Source organism: Parasteatoda tepidariorum, chromosome 6, assembly GCF_043381705.1.
Source record: "Parasteatoda tepidariorum isolate YZ-2023 chromosome 6, CAS_Ptep_4.0, whole genome shotgun sequence".
Lineage (NCBI taxonomy): Eukaryota > Metazoa > Arthropoda > Arachnida > Araneae > Theridiidae > Parasteatoda > Parasteatoda tepidariorum.
Genome location: NC_092209.1, coordinates 46,804,703 through 46,817,450, shown reverse-complemented (window position 1 = coordinate 46,817,450; position 12,748 = coordinate 46,804,703). Strand labels below are relative to the sequence as shown.

At 26.8% G+C, this 12,748-nt stretch overlaps 1 protein-coding gene across 1 annotated transcript in view; it reads left to right on the top strand.

Annotated features, from left to right (window-relative positions):
- The first annotated feature begins 13 nt into the window (after positions 1–13).
- Positions 14–12,748, top strand: part of LOC107442034 (kinesin-like protein KIF2A) — a 39,701-nt gene continuing 26,966 nt past the window's right edge. Inside the window, 7 exon segments of the mRNA XM_071181778.1 lie at positions 14–168; positions 323–450; positions 4,121–4,215; positions 4,372–4,467; positions 5,986–6,022; positions 9,795–9,845; positions 11,733–11,952. Coding sequence (XP_071037879.1) covers positions 378–450; positions 4,121–4,215; positions 4,372–4,467; positions 5,986–6,022; positions 9,795–9,845; positions 11,733–11,952 — 572 coding nt within the window. The 5' untranslated portion in view covers positions 14–168; positions 323–377.

Here is a 12,748-nt window from a genome sequence, read left to right as displayed (position 1 = left end):
CATATTAGGTCAGCAAAGTGGGCAGCAGTTCACACCGGTCTTTAAAAACTGGCTGGAACTTCATAATAATTTTCTTGGCAACGTACTTGTCCCGCCAGTGACAATTGTTTTAATGTTTTTCAAAGTTTTTTCCAAATTTTAAAACTTTATTAAAAAAATAATTAATTAGTAAGTAAATAACATTTCTTTTAGCTAAAAATTGTAAGCATTTTTATCTGCATTTAGGTTATTTTTATCTATAAAGTGCTACAGTCGTTGAACTTGTTAAAAGTTGTAGGTGGGATTTCAGGTTGACAATTTGTAATTTCCCTTTTTATTTCAGATGAAACTTTATAGTTAAGTGTAACAATTTACGTTTCAAGCCTTAAATATTCACAATGAATGGTACTGAGGTTGATGGTTCAAGTTGTTTCAAAATTGGCCAGAATGTCAACATACAACGTACAGATGGTATGTAATGAACTTTTTATTTATATTAAAGTCGTTTTAACTCCAGAATTATTAAATCTTTTTTAGTATCCAAAAGTTTCAAATACTGATGTTAGGTTTTTTTTTTAAGTATTTGTATTCATTTTCTTGTAAATATATACCTAAAAATCATGATGACAGGATATTGATTTGTGAAATCGTGATTTTTAATATATAAAACTTATTAAATCTTTGTTTATTCTGAATTTAAAGAAATTTACTCTTATAAAGCCTAGTAAGCAATTTTTTTCTACACTAATTCTGTTGAAACTTCAGGTGTAAATCCTTTGTTTACTATTGTCATTGCCTTGTTATTTGTCTTTCACATAATTGATTTGCACTTTTTTTCTTGTTTAATAATTAAACGTAACGGTGTGTAATTTTTCGATTTGTTAATCTAATATTTATTAGGCGTTAATTTTAAATTATTAAGTTTTACAGATTATTGTGAAATGATCATTATAAAGTGAAACTCGCACAGTTTATTTTGTTAGTAGTAATTATATTAATGTTTATATCCAATTTGTATGTTTTTGAAAGTTTTTAATAAATGTTCTGTCTTAAATGTGCCCAGGTTGGTCAGTGCTTGACTGAATTAAGTGCTTGTAGGGTTGAATTTAAGAAATAAAAATATTACCCGCGTTTTAAATTGTCAATTGCATAGTGTATGTACATTTTCATGTTTAATTTGACATTAAAAAAAGTTTTGGGGAAAAAAAACCTTTTATTACAAAATATACTTCATATGTAGACCACTATATGTAACAAAAAATCAGTTCAAAACTCTGAAGCTGCACAGTTTATTTAAAAGGACATTTTCATATTTTTTAAAATATAATTGTCTTACTCATTCTAATCACTGTACAATATGAAAATCCTTTAGATGAAAATATGTGTTTCTTGTTTATTTTAGACTCCATTGCATAATTAAATTTTTTTCCATTTTTCACAAAAGTTTTTTATACTATGGTTAAAGCTTTCATGAAATATGTGATATTTGTATTACCAAATGTTTCATATTCAATTTTTTGTTTTTTTTTAATTTAAAAAAGAACCTTTTTTGGCAGATCAGAAAATATTTAGATTTTTTAATTCATATTGTTCAAATACTTAATATAGCATGAGCTTTAGTTTGATTTTTTTTCTTCATAGTAAAGCTTAAGTATCTTAATCTTTAATCAAATATTCTAAAACTATTGTATTTTGTTGAAGTAAACTACTTTGTTAAATGTAGCTTCTAATTTTTTCGTTTTTTTTAAAATCATGAATTTACAAAACATCAAAATGATTTTCAAATGTAAAATTTTCTATTGAAACAGTATGGAAGAAAATTTATGTTCTCAGAAATGCAAGGGCATGCTAATTTTTGCAAACCGTCTTTGTCGGTTTAAAGATATAAGGGTGTTTTGAAAAGTATAGAAATGGTCAAATACCTCATGTGTACATCTAATCAAACCTCAAGTATGTTTGACAATTTTTGTTCAAAATCCAGCAGTTTCCTGTAAAAAAATTCATTTGCTCCTAATATAATTCAGAAATTCAGATTTGTTTTTATTAGGATTTCATAGAATCTAGGACTTCTGAATTTCTGAGTCCTTTTTTTTCTTTTTTAAAATATTTATTAACTTCTACCTCTTTATCCATCTGTTAATATGTATATTCATAATTCTATCTAGAATCTCTCTTGATAGATAGAACAAAGGATTTCAAAACAAGAAAAGAGTTTTAATTGAACAATTAAATTTTTTAAAAATTTAGTTTAGTCTTATCTATTGTTCTCCAGTGGGTTCCTGCCCATTATGGGGTTACAGGTAATGAAAATGCAGACAACTTAGCAAAAGGGGGCCTTAAGTATTCAGACTTCTGCGCACATTATGCCCTTCTGTTCCACCAAACAGCTTATTAAGAAGACCTTTAAGACCTGCGCTCATGAAGAACTTATCGACCGTACTTCTACCAAGTCTTGGAGGGCTACCATCCTAAATTTATGAAATGGCCCAAGACGAAGAACAGTGGCTAAATTCTGCTCGGCTATCGGTCATGACTGTCTGCGGAAACATCTGTCTAGATTTGTAATTGTTCCTTCCCCGGTATGCACTCTTTGCAGTTCTGGTGAGGACATGAACTCCACGCACCTTCTCTGCTGCTCTGCACTTTGTAAGAATTCTATCACTGAACGCTATTGGGAAGCTAGAGACGTATTGTGATTAATAGACTTTGTAGCAGCATCTTTTGTTTCTTTTCTTATTTTATTCAATGTTTACATATGCTGTTACTGTCTATAATCTGCCATTGGAAATTTAAAAAAAAAGAAAAAGTTTAGTCTCATAGGGTAAACTAACCAGTGAAGGAACACTTAAGCTTTGCTTGCCTTTTAAAAAATCATATTAATTTCAAAATTCGTAATTTTAGTTAAATGACAGTGTCAACATATTTGTTACTAATTGAAAATTATGTAAAAAAATTGTAGAGAACTTACATAATATTGTTTTAAAGTTTTGGAGGTTTAAAGAACAAGTAGTAAGAAGACCAAGTGAAGGAACAGCTCTTACCAGTGAATGAACACCCAGTAAAGGAACACTTAATTTTGGTTATTTCTTAATGCTCTTTTTGAATTTATAAGCCATACAAATATTTAAAAACAAGCCTATTCTTAAAATTATAACATAAAAATACTTGCAAAACGTAAACTTTTTTTTTGTAATCATGAATTGAAAATTAAAGTGTCAACATATTAACACATACTGTTCATTCATTGAGAAATCTATGCCCAGTAAAGGAATATGCCTGTTCCCTCACTGGTTAGAAGTTGTTTTTCGTATTTTTAACATACTTTTGATGCGGAACATCACTAAAGGTACAAGAAAATTAAAGTTTATCTTTTATTTTCATTAACTTAGAAAAAAAAACAGTAAAGAAACACTTGTTCCTTCACTGGTTTTTCATCGTTTGGTGATCCAGTGAATAAACACCCTCTTATCTCAGTACTTGATTATGCTATGATGCTTAAAATAAATAAAACATAACTTCATTAACTATATTTTGAATTCTCTTTTTCATAGTGAGAAAAATAAAACTATTGCATGCAATTAATTCCACTTCAAACATATAAATACAAACACTCACCTTATAATTTCTTCAAAGAAACAAGGTGTTGCAGAGATAATAACAAATTCAAACATTTTTCCATTGAAGTCTATTTGACCAGGTAATCCAAAACATTGCTAGATGACTTCCTATTGTTTGGTAGTAAGCTGTTGTTACCAATCAATCTAAAGAAAAACTTTCAAATTCTTATCTTTAATCAATATATATGAAATGTTCCTTCACTGGTTGGTTTACCCATTACTACCTGCATTAAAAAAAAAAAAATGAAACGATGTAATATAATTCTTACAATCATTCTAATATTCTTCTTCAGCTATTTATAAAGATAATTTTTTTTTAAAAATTTACATTTAAAGTTTTTATTTTTGCCTACTCGCTATTTTTTTATACTAGAGATATTTTATAATTCTATAATTTTAATACTATAATTTTTTTTTTGGTTCCCTTCTATGATTTTTGGCATATTTGATGTTATAATGGATAAGCCAGATCATTGTTAGTATCTTTTATTATTATTGATAATAATTTGCTTGATGTTTTCTAGGCCGAATACATTCAGCTGTGATAAGTGGAATAAATCTTGTTAATAAAAGTTTGACTGTAGAATGGTTTGAAAATGGAGAAACAAAAGGAAAAGAGGTTTGTACAAAACTATCTATTTTAAAAATTATTTTATTGTAATTAAGTTTTAAAATAATGGGTTATCTTATAAGATACTGGTAAATATAATTTTAGCTTTGGCTTATTTCTTAATTGTTTTGTTATTTTAAATTTTGACAATTTTCTGTTTTTTAGATTGAGTTTAATATTGTATTCAGCCTGAATCCAGAAATTCCAACCGACAATGGAAAAATTTCTTCAAATACTATAAATTCTGTGAATTCCAAAAGGGTATGCAATTTTTGCCCATTTTTTTATAGTAATAAAACATATGTTTTTTATTACAATGTATGGAGTAAATTGAGTTGAATATATGTTTTTTGTTCTAATGTATTTTAAAATTCTGCCAAAACTGTATCAAAAAAATATTTTTATTCTTACATTGATGGCAATTTTATGAGAGACTGGAAAATACTATTTTCCTTATTTTTTCAATGCCTTCCAAAATTAGATATTTTATCAATATCAATATGCTCACTCATTTTACATTGGCAGTTATTTTTTGCACCCACTTATTTTGCAATTTGTATACTAATTGGCATTGTATTTTTTTAACCTATTTTTTATACATAAATTTGTGAAGCAAAATTAAAAGTTAATTTAAGTGTAAGCAATTCTTCTAAGACTTTTTAAATGCTGATTAATAAACTTAATATACCTATTTATGACTCACACCATATCAATTATATGTTTCATTTGCCAATTAATGCACAGCAGAAACTATTGTTACCTTTCTGAAAAAATATATATAAATTTTTACATTTCTATGTATTTGCAACTTTACTTTTTATTTATAAGTATAATTAATTCACCTTGAATATCAAATTTTTTAGGAAATAGTGTGTAATATAGTAAGTATCATTGGAATACCTTCATTTTACATATATCTCTCAAAATTGCTTATTAATAAAAAAAAGGAGATAATTCAGTTTAATTTAGATTCTATGATCAGATTTAGTTTTTAACTGAATAAACATTGATGCATTTTTTTCTTTCCTAACTCTATGCAAAGCATATATACAATCACTTGAAATTTTATAAGCATTTTTAAATCATCGCTATAAGCATATTCAATTTTTAAACATTTAATAATTATTAGTTTCCTAAATAATAATTTGAATAATACCTTATAAACCCCTGTAAAATGTTTAAAGTAGAACAATTTAAAATTTTATCGTTTTTTTCCTTTCAAATATTGGTTAAAATCCTCAAATCGATGCTGTCTCAAACTCTTTTGAACTTGGTCACACATTGAAATATGGAATAAACGAGGTTAATAAATTCTAATCTTTTTGCAGAACAAAGAGTTATTATTATTATATGTGGGAAATTTAAAAATTTTTTATGAATGTATATTTTAATTTCTTACCCCTCAAAAATCATACGCCTGTGATGCCTATGGTTAATAAGCAGTTTATTTGTAATTTTTTTCTTATATTTAAAAAATAATATATTTTCTAAAGATAAAATTTTTGAGCCTTTCACATCAAATAAGTAAAAATTGACCCATCTTTAATAAACATAAATGATCATTAATTTCTGCTTGAAACTTTTTGCATAAATAAGTTTTTGTTTTGTATGCAAGCATATTTTTTCTAATTGTTTTATTCAAATTTTTTTTTTCTGAGAATTTCTCTATTTCAGCATCTATTCACATTGCTAATTAGATATTTAAGGCTATTTCAGCATAAATTGTTTTAGTTCTAGGTATGTAATTGTATGTTTTAATTTTGTAATATTTTTTTTTAGAATGTAAATCGTCATACAGTTTTCACTCCAAATAAAGGTTTGTAATTTTTTTTATATAAATTAAAAATTTATCTTTATTAATTTGTTATAATTGTTACATATAGTTCAAACTGGCTTCATTATAATATATTTGTTGCATTAAGTACCAGGGTTGGGTCTTTGCCGTCAAAAACTGGCTTTTGACTTGACAGTGGTAAAAACCGTATTTTTACCGGTAAAAACAGTAAAAAACCTACTGTTTTCTTTAATTTATGGCATATAGCGGATAATATATTATTTTCACATAATTGCTTTTGCAAATGAATGTTGTAAATGATTGCTATTGATTTTGCAACTATACACATGTATTCTTATAGAAGGATATACATTCATACAGAAATATTGTAATATACGTATTGAAAATAGTGATACTTACTTATATCATAATAGCTTGATTTGCAAAGGATTCAAAATTTTGCACTTCTTAATTGTTAGAAATAAACAAACAAACAAAAAAGCTTGGAGCTATTAATAAATTCAAGAACTAAAAAGAATTTAAAATTTGGCATTTCTTAAATATAGAAATAAGCTAAACAGAACTTTCAAAACTTGTAACTACTAACAAACTCTAAGTCAAGAATTACTACTATTTTGTCAAGTTAAAAACTTTTATTCAGTTGAAAAAGCACATTAAACAAAACTTAATTACAAACAAAATTACATGTTCAGTAGTCGGGGTCACTGTGCCGAAGCATACGATAACAAGTGACTAATTTTGCGCATTTTTCATTGCCCAGTCGATTTCTAAGTTTAGTATGAATGAGTCCAAAATTCGAGAAGATTCAAAATTATTTTACCAAATACTTATAAATTGTTTTACCAAATACTCAAAATTATTTTACCAAAACTATGGGTTTTTGACATGACAGTAAAAACCGTTATGTGTCAAGAACTTGCCAACCCTGTTAAGTACCTATTAGTTTGAACTGTAAGTGTGACCTAATGTGAATTACCATTAGTTATAAGCTGTTCAAAATTTTCCAAAGCACTGTTAAAAAACTTTTTGTTTGATCAGCTAGTTATCAAGAGAAGATCTAAGTTAATAAAAGTATGAATAATAATTAAAATGTGTTATGAATTTTAGTGGATGTGAATAAATTAGCTTTAGAGTTCATATGTTACTTATTTTTGTTACTTTGTCCTTACTCTTTTATAAGAGGGATTAATGATTTTTGGATATAGCAGCTGCTTCTATTTTATGGTTTACACAGAGCTCATTCTAGGCAGGGTAAACAGGGCGCAGCACCCTGCTGCCCTTTTAGTCAAAAGAATCCCCCTGTTGCCCCTGAAGTTAATTAGTGCCCTGATGTAATAGACTCCATACCCTTTTTGCCCTTTCTTTCCACGATCCTTCTTTATTTTCAACTCTTTTTATTTAGTTTGTCATTGCTGTCAATATATAGATTTATATGGGAAAGGAAAAATAGCCATCACACTCCCTTGTTGCACTTGTCTTTGAAGGTTTGCAGTTACTTCACTATCGTTAAATCATAATTATTATCAATCATTTTAATTATTAAATCATAACTACAGACACATAAAAACATACATTTATTATTTTATTAATGTATGCATGCATTTTAAATAAATTACTAAGCTAATTAGCTCATTAACTCGATATATATATATATATATATATATATATATGTTAATTTATTAATAAAAATTAGTAATTAATATGATTGCTTTAGTACTTTTAGTAAAGTATATAAAAAAAAATTGATAATGTTTTTTAATAGAACATGTAAAGCCCATAGAAAGAAATTGTTGCCTTTTTAGAATAATAATGCCCTTTTTTTCAAACGTTTGCACCCTGCCCTTTTTTCTGTCTAGAATGAACTCTGGTTTACATTCTCAAAATAAAATCTAAACAAATTGAAATTTGAATAGAATGCCATGTTTTATTTAGTTTTATTGGTCCAAAAGCTATTAAAATACTATTGCAATCTTGGTGAAACAAAACAAAATTTGTGGAAATTCGGTGATTGTATTTTTAAATAATTTCTTTAGTGTCAGTCTTGAAGAAAAAGTTATGAAGTGCAGAAAAACTGAATAAATGTAATTTATTAGTTTTAGTAAAAAAATATCCTATGGCTAATAAAATTAGGAGAGTGAGTAATTACAAGTCATAGAAAATTAAAAGTATTCACAATTTATTTTAATTTTGTAATTTTAAATGTTTTTTTTTTATTATTATTTTTATTATTTTAATGAAATCCTATGACTCTGAAAATATTAAAAGCTTCTAATTTTTTTTCGATGCAGAATGAAGGAAAGTTCTAGGGACGATTTTGGCCCACAAAGGGTTGTCATGCCAATAAAGGCACAATTCTATGTAACAAAAAGAACTTTTTTTACCTTTAAAAATTTGTAATTCTTATTGAAAAAATTTTAAAAACTCTAAGTTACCACTTTCAAATTTTGAATCTACTCTTAGTCATTCTGCCTAGACCTTGGTGCTAGTGTTCTTCATTTCACATCTAAGTATGACCTGGAGTAATAGATTTTCTGGAGTACTTGGCAATTTTGTTTTTTTCATTTGAAGTTTTGAAACTGAAGGTTTTTCTTTACTAAACTAGGGGGTTTAAAAACATTCTTTTGCAATCATAAGATAGTAATATCTAAATTAGAATATTTGGTTTGAAACGTTAAGTAGTTTTTATATTGTTTTCTTTTTTGTTGCACAATTGTCTGCTTGCACACTCTTGGCCAAACTTTGTATAAAAGCTGAATAGAGGAGAAATAATTTAACCACTACCATCCACATTCAAAGACAGTTTTTGCTGCAAAATTTATTATTTTCTGGTATTAATAGATGTTTGTAATGTTTTGTGCATTCATGTTGATCTATAACAGTAAGCACAAAATATATGAACTTGGTAGGTATAGGCACATAGTTTTCTCCCCCCCCCCCCAAAAAAAAAGAAAAAACAAAATTACTGCCTATTTTGTTTTATAGATAATAAACAACAGAAGGTATGTTTTTGAACATTTTCTTGTGCATTTTTGAGAGTTTTTTTTCTTCTTTTTTTTTCTTCAAATTTTGGTCTACTTAAATTCAGTGTATTAAGTTAGCTAGTTAATTCTCTTAGTGTCTACTGTTAACATGTTTTTTTTTTCCGTTAATTTGTCGATTCTTAAAAACAAATTCGGTCTTACTTCATAGAAATAGAATTTATTCTTACAGCAAATGTCTGGATAAAATCATAAAATACTGACACTCTTTTAAAAATGTAAAGTTTTAATAATTTCACATTCATAAAAATTTATATTTAAATTAATAAAAAGTTAATAAATTTGTTCTTTTATGAAAAACTTTCTAGTTCAGCATTCAATGTTTTTTCTCACCTGAATTAATTATCAAAACAAATTGAAATTAATGACTTTCCCCCTTTAAATCATGTTAACTTATTTCAATTAAGAACTAAATTTAAACTATGCCTTACTATGTTCGTAAATGACTTGAAAAGATATTGATTAAAAGCTCCATTTTTGAAGAATTTTAGAAATGCTTCCATTTTCTTCAAAGGCAATTAAAGTAAGAAGTAAATTTTGTTTTCATTACAGTATCACAGCAGTGAGTTAAAAAAAGTGTTTTTCTAACAATGTATATTTATAAAAGCTGTAACACATTGCTTTAAAATTTATTTATAATTCTTTAAATCAAGAGCATAATCCTTTCATGGTTGGCATGAAACTTTACTATGACAAAGGTTTTATTTTTAAATATGACAAAAGAAGAGAAATTTTATGTTTGGTTTCAATTCCAGAATTCAAGGCTCCAAGTCTCAATGTTCAGAAGTATAACAAGACTAATTCAGGTAAAATATGTGTCTCTGCTGTTATATGTGGCTTGCTGGCAGAGCTGTTAATGCACTAAAGCATTCTACTATCCTGGGGCTTTTCTATTTTGGATACTCTTTTGGGGCTTTTATCTTCTTTGCTAATGCTACAAAAAGCTTTTTGTTCTCTCTCTATGTATGTCCTAAGCATTGTTTTAAATCTGCTTCTCTTCTGTTGTCGTATTTTGTTTTCTATTGTCTTAGCTGTACAGTCCTTATAATCAGAGTTCATTGGGGCTTTATTTTTCATTTAAAAATTAATAATATGCTTCGAATAAAAACTGCAAGCAAAAAAAAATAAAAAGTATTATATTGCAGTTCCATATGAGATAGCAGAATTTTACTTAATTTTTTTGAATTGGCTTATTCAATTATACATATAATGGAATTTTCACTTGTAATTATAGGATAAATTAAGAAAAAATTTTAAAATTTTTTTAATTTAATTTGATACTTACACATTAATACTCAAAAAGAAAAACAAAATAAATCCAAAGTTAGAGATTTTACTTTTCAAATTGGTTAATTCTAAACCTATAATATAATCAGTATATCAAACAATATTATCTCAGATTCAAAATTGGAAAAGGAGTGGCATTTTAAAATTTAGGTAAGTGAAGTACACCTTGACCAAAAAGCTCTTATACAACTTTTGCAGCAATATAAAAATTTACATAAGTGTTACTGGAGCCCCTATTCCTTTCAGACATTTTAGTGTAAGATATACATAAGCTATTGCAAACTTTACTTAAAATTTTTCTCTACTTAGGTAGAATAAAAGATTAGGTAGAATATATTATGGACTTTTCTCATATCAAATAAGTCATATTTCCAATGCTCAGATAAACAAGATTCAACTGTATTCTACCCTTTCATCTTTATTTCTGTTTGTTTCATGCTCAATAATTTGAAAATTAAATTTTATTTTCATATAAACTTCTGGATAGCTTCAAAAATTATTGCCTTTCTAGTCTGGCTTGCACGGTTCTTTTTCTTATATCTATTATATTTTGTTCCAAGATATACTATTTTATTTCGAAATGTTTCTTTACTAATGTATTAACTATGTTTTCAGCATTTAAATCATAATTTGAAATTATTATAATATAAACTTAAAATTATCTCTGATCTTGGTATTTTATCAGTGTATTTATTTATTAAAATTAACTTGTTATTACAAGTCTAAAGTTTAAAAATTTGAAATTAATTTATTAAATTTTATGTTAAAGTTTAGTTTCAAAGTAAAGCTTAAATGTAATTCTATTAAAAACTTTTCCTTTTTGCAAAAAAAATCAAAGTAATCTTTGATTTTAACCAAATACAATGAAGTTTTGAAATTCCCCTAAAATACTGCACTGAGAGTTTTAAAATATCTTAACTCTCTTCAATGTGGCTGGATAGTTAATGACAAGTTTTTACAAAATTTGTACTTTAAATGTTTTTAATTGTGATTTTGCTGAGAATATTTGCTTTACTCTTAAGCTTTATATCTCACAGTAATCTATAGATATTAACTTATTAATGCAACTACTTATTTAGTTGCCTACTCTTCACATGTGAAAATCTTCAGGTGTGAAAATTAAATATTTTTTAAAGAATTAAGAATTAAATTATTTTTTTTTAACTCAATTTCTTGGAGTGAAGGTATCAAACTTACATATCAGATATCACGTCTCATTTATTTTATTTAAGTGAAAAGAAAATAAACATTTCATTGATAAAAGTTTAAAAAAGTTATGAATGAAAGTTTGATTAAGTAAATTAGTTTTGATAAGTAAATAAATAATTTTAAAAAATAATGAAGTGGAATGTATGTAACATTTGCTAGTAACAAAATTTTTAATATATATGTATTTTTTTTTTCAGGTTCATCACTGCCTATGCGTGCGAATCATAAAAAACCCGCACAATTAGAAAATATGGAAATAAAATATGCTCCACCACCTCCTGCGACCCCTGCTGCAGCTCCTAGTGGGCCATTGCAACCAATAAAAACTGTATCTGTTAACACTACACAGTTGCCTGGTCGTAAGTTACTCGTTTTTAATTTTTTTTTAAATATATGTATGGTTTTTCTAAAAGTGGTGTAGCTCCATATTTTTAAAATGTATCTTCTTTTTCCTTTAATTGCATGCATTACATTTAGTCATCATTCATTATTAAAGTTAAATCCTATTATAACACTGAATGAATACTTGCGTTTGTTTTCTTACCCATAAATTGAAAAAGGCTAGTTTAAAAATTCATCGCTTGTACAATAAATATCACATATAATGAAATTATATTTATTAAATTCCATTACAATGAATGACCCTTTGTTGTAACTACGTCATTTGCATGTTCCTACTATAAACAATTTTGTTAGGTTTCATTGATTTTCAAATCTGTAATTTATTATAGATTTTATTGATTATAATTTATAATGCATTAATTATATTTAGATTATAATTTTATTTATTATAGATTAAAATTTATTATGGATAGGTTTAATTTATTATCAATTCTATGTTATAAAATCAGGGTTCCCACGGTCCTTGAAAGTCCTTGAATTATTTTTTGCTAAATTTAGGTCCTTGAAAGTGCTTGAAAAACGTCTTAGGTCCTTGAAAAACTTGATAGGTCCTTGAATTTGTTCAATACTGCCGGCGGCCCTTTTTATAAAACACCCGCGGATCTTTCTCGTTCTTTCTGTTTTGTTCCCGAGCTTTCTCACGTGGTTTTTAACGCCACCGTTTCTAACGGGGCCTAGCGTCTTGGTGTCTGCCAAGCACGCGGAGCACAGCAGACAATCAATGCGTTCAGGGCGAGACTCCACTTCATCTTCTGTCACATATGCTTAGATCTTCTTTTTCTTATCGAAACTGGAATACTCTCGAATTTCG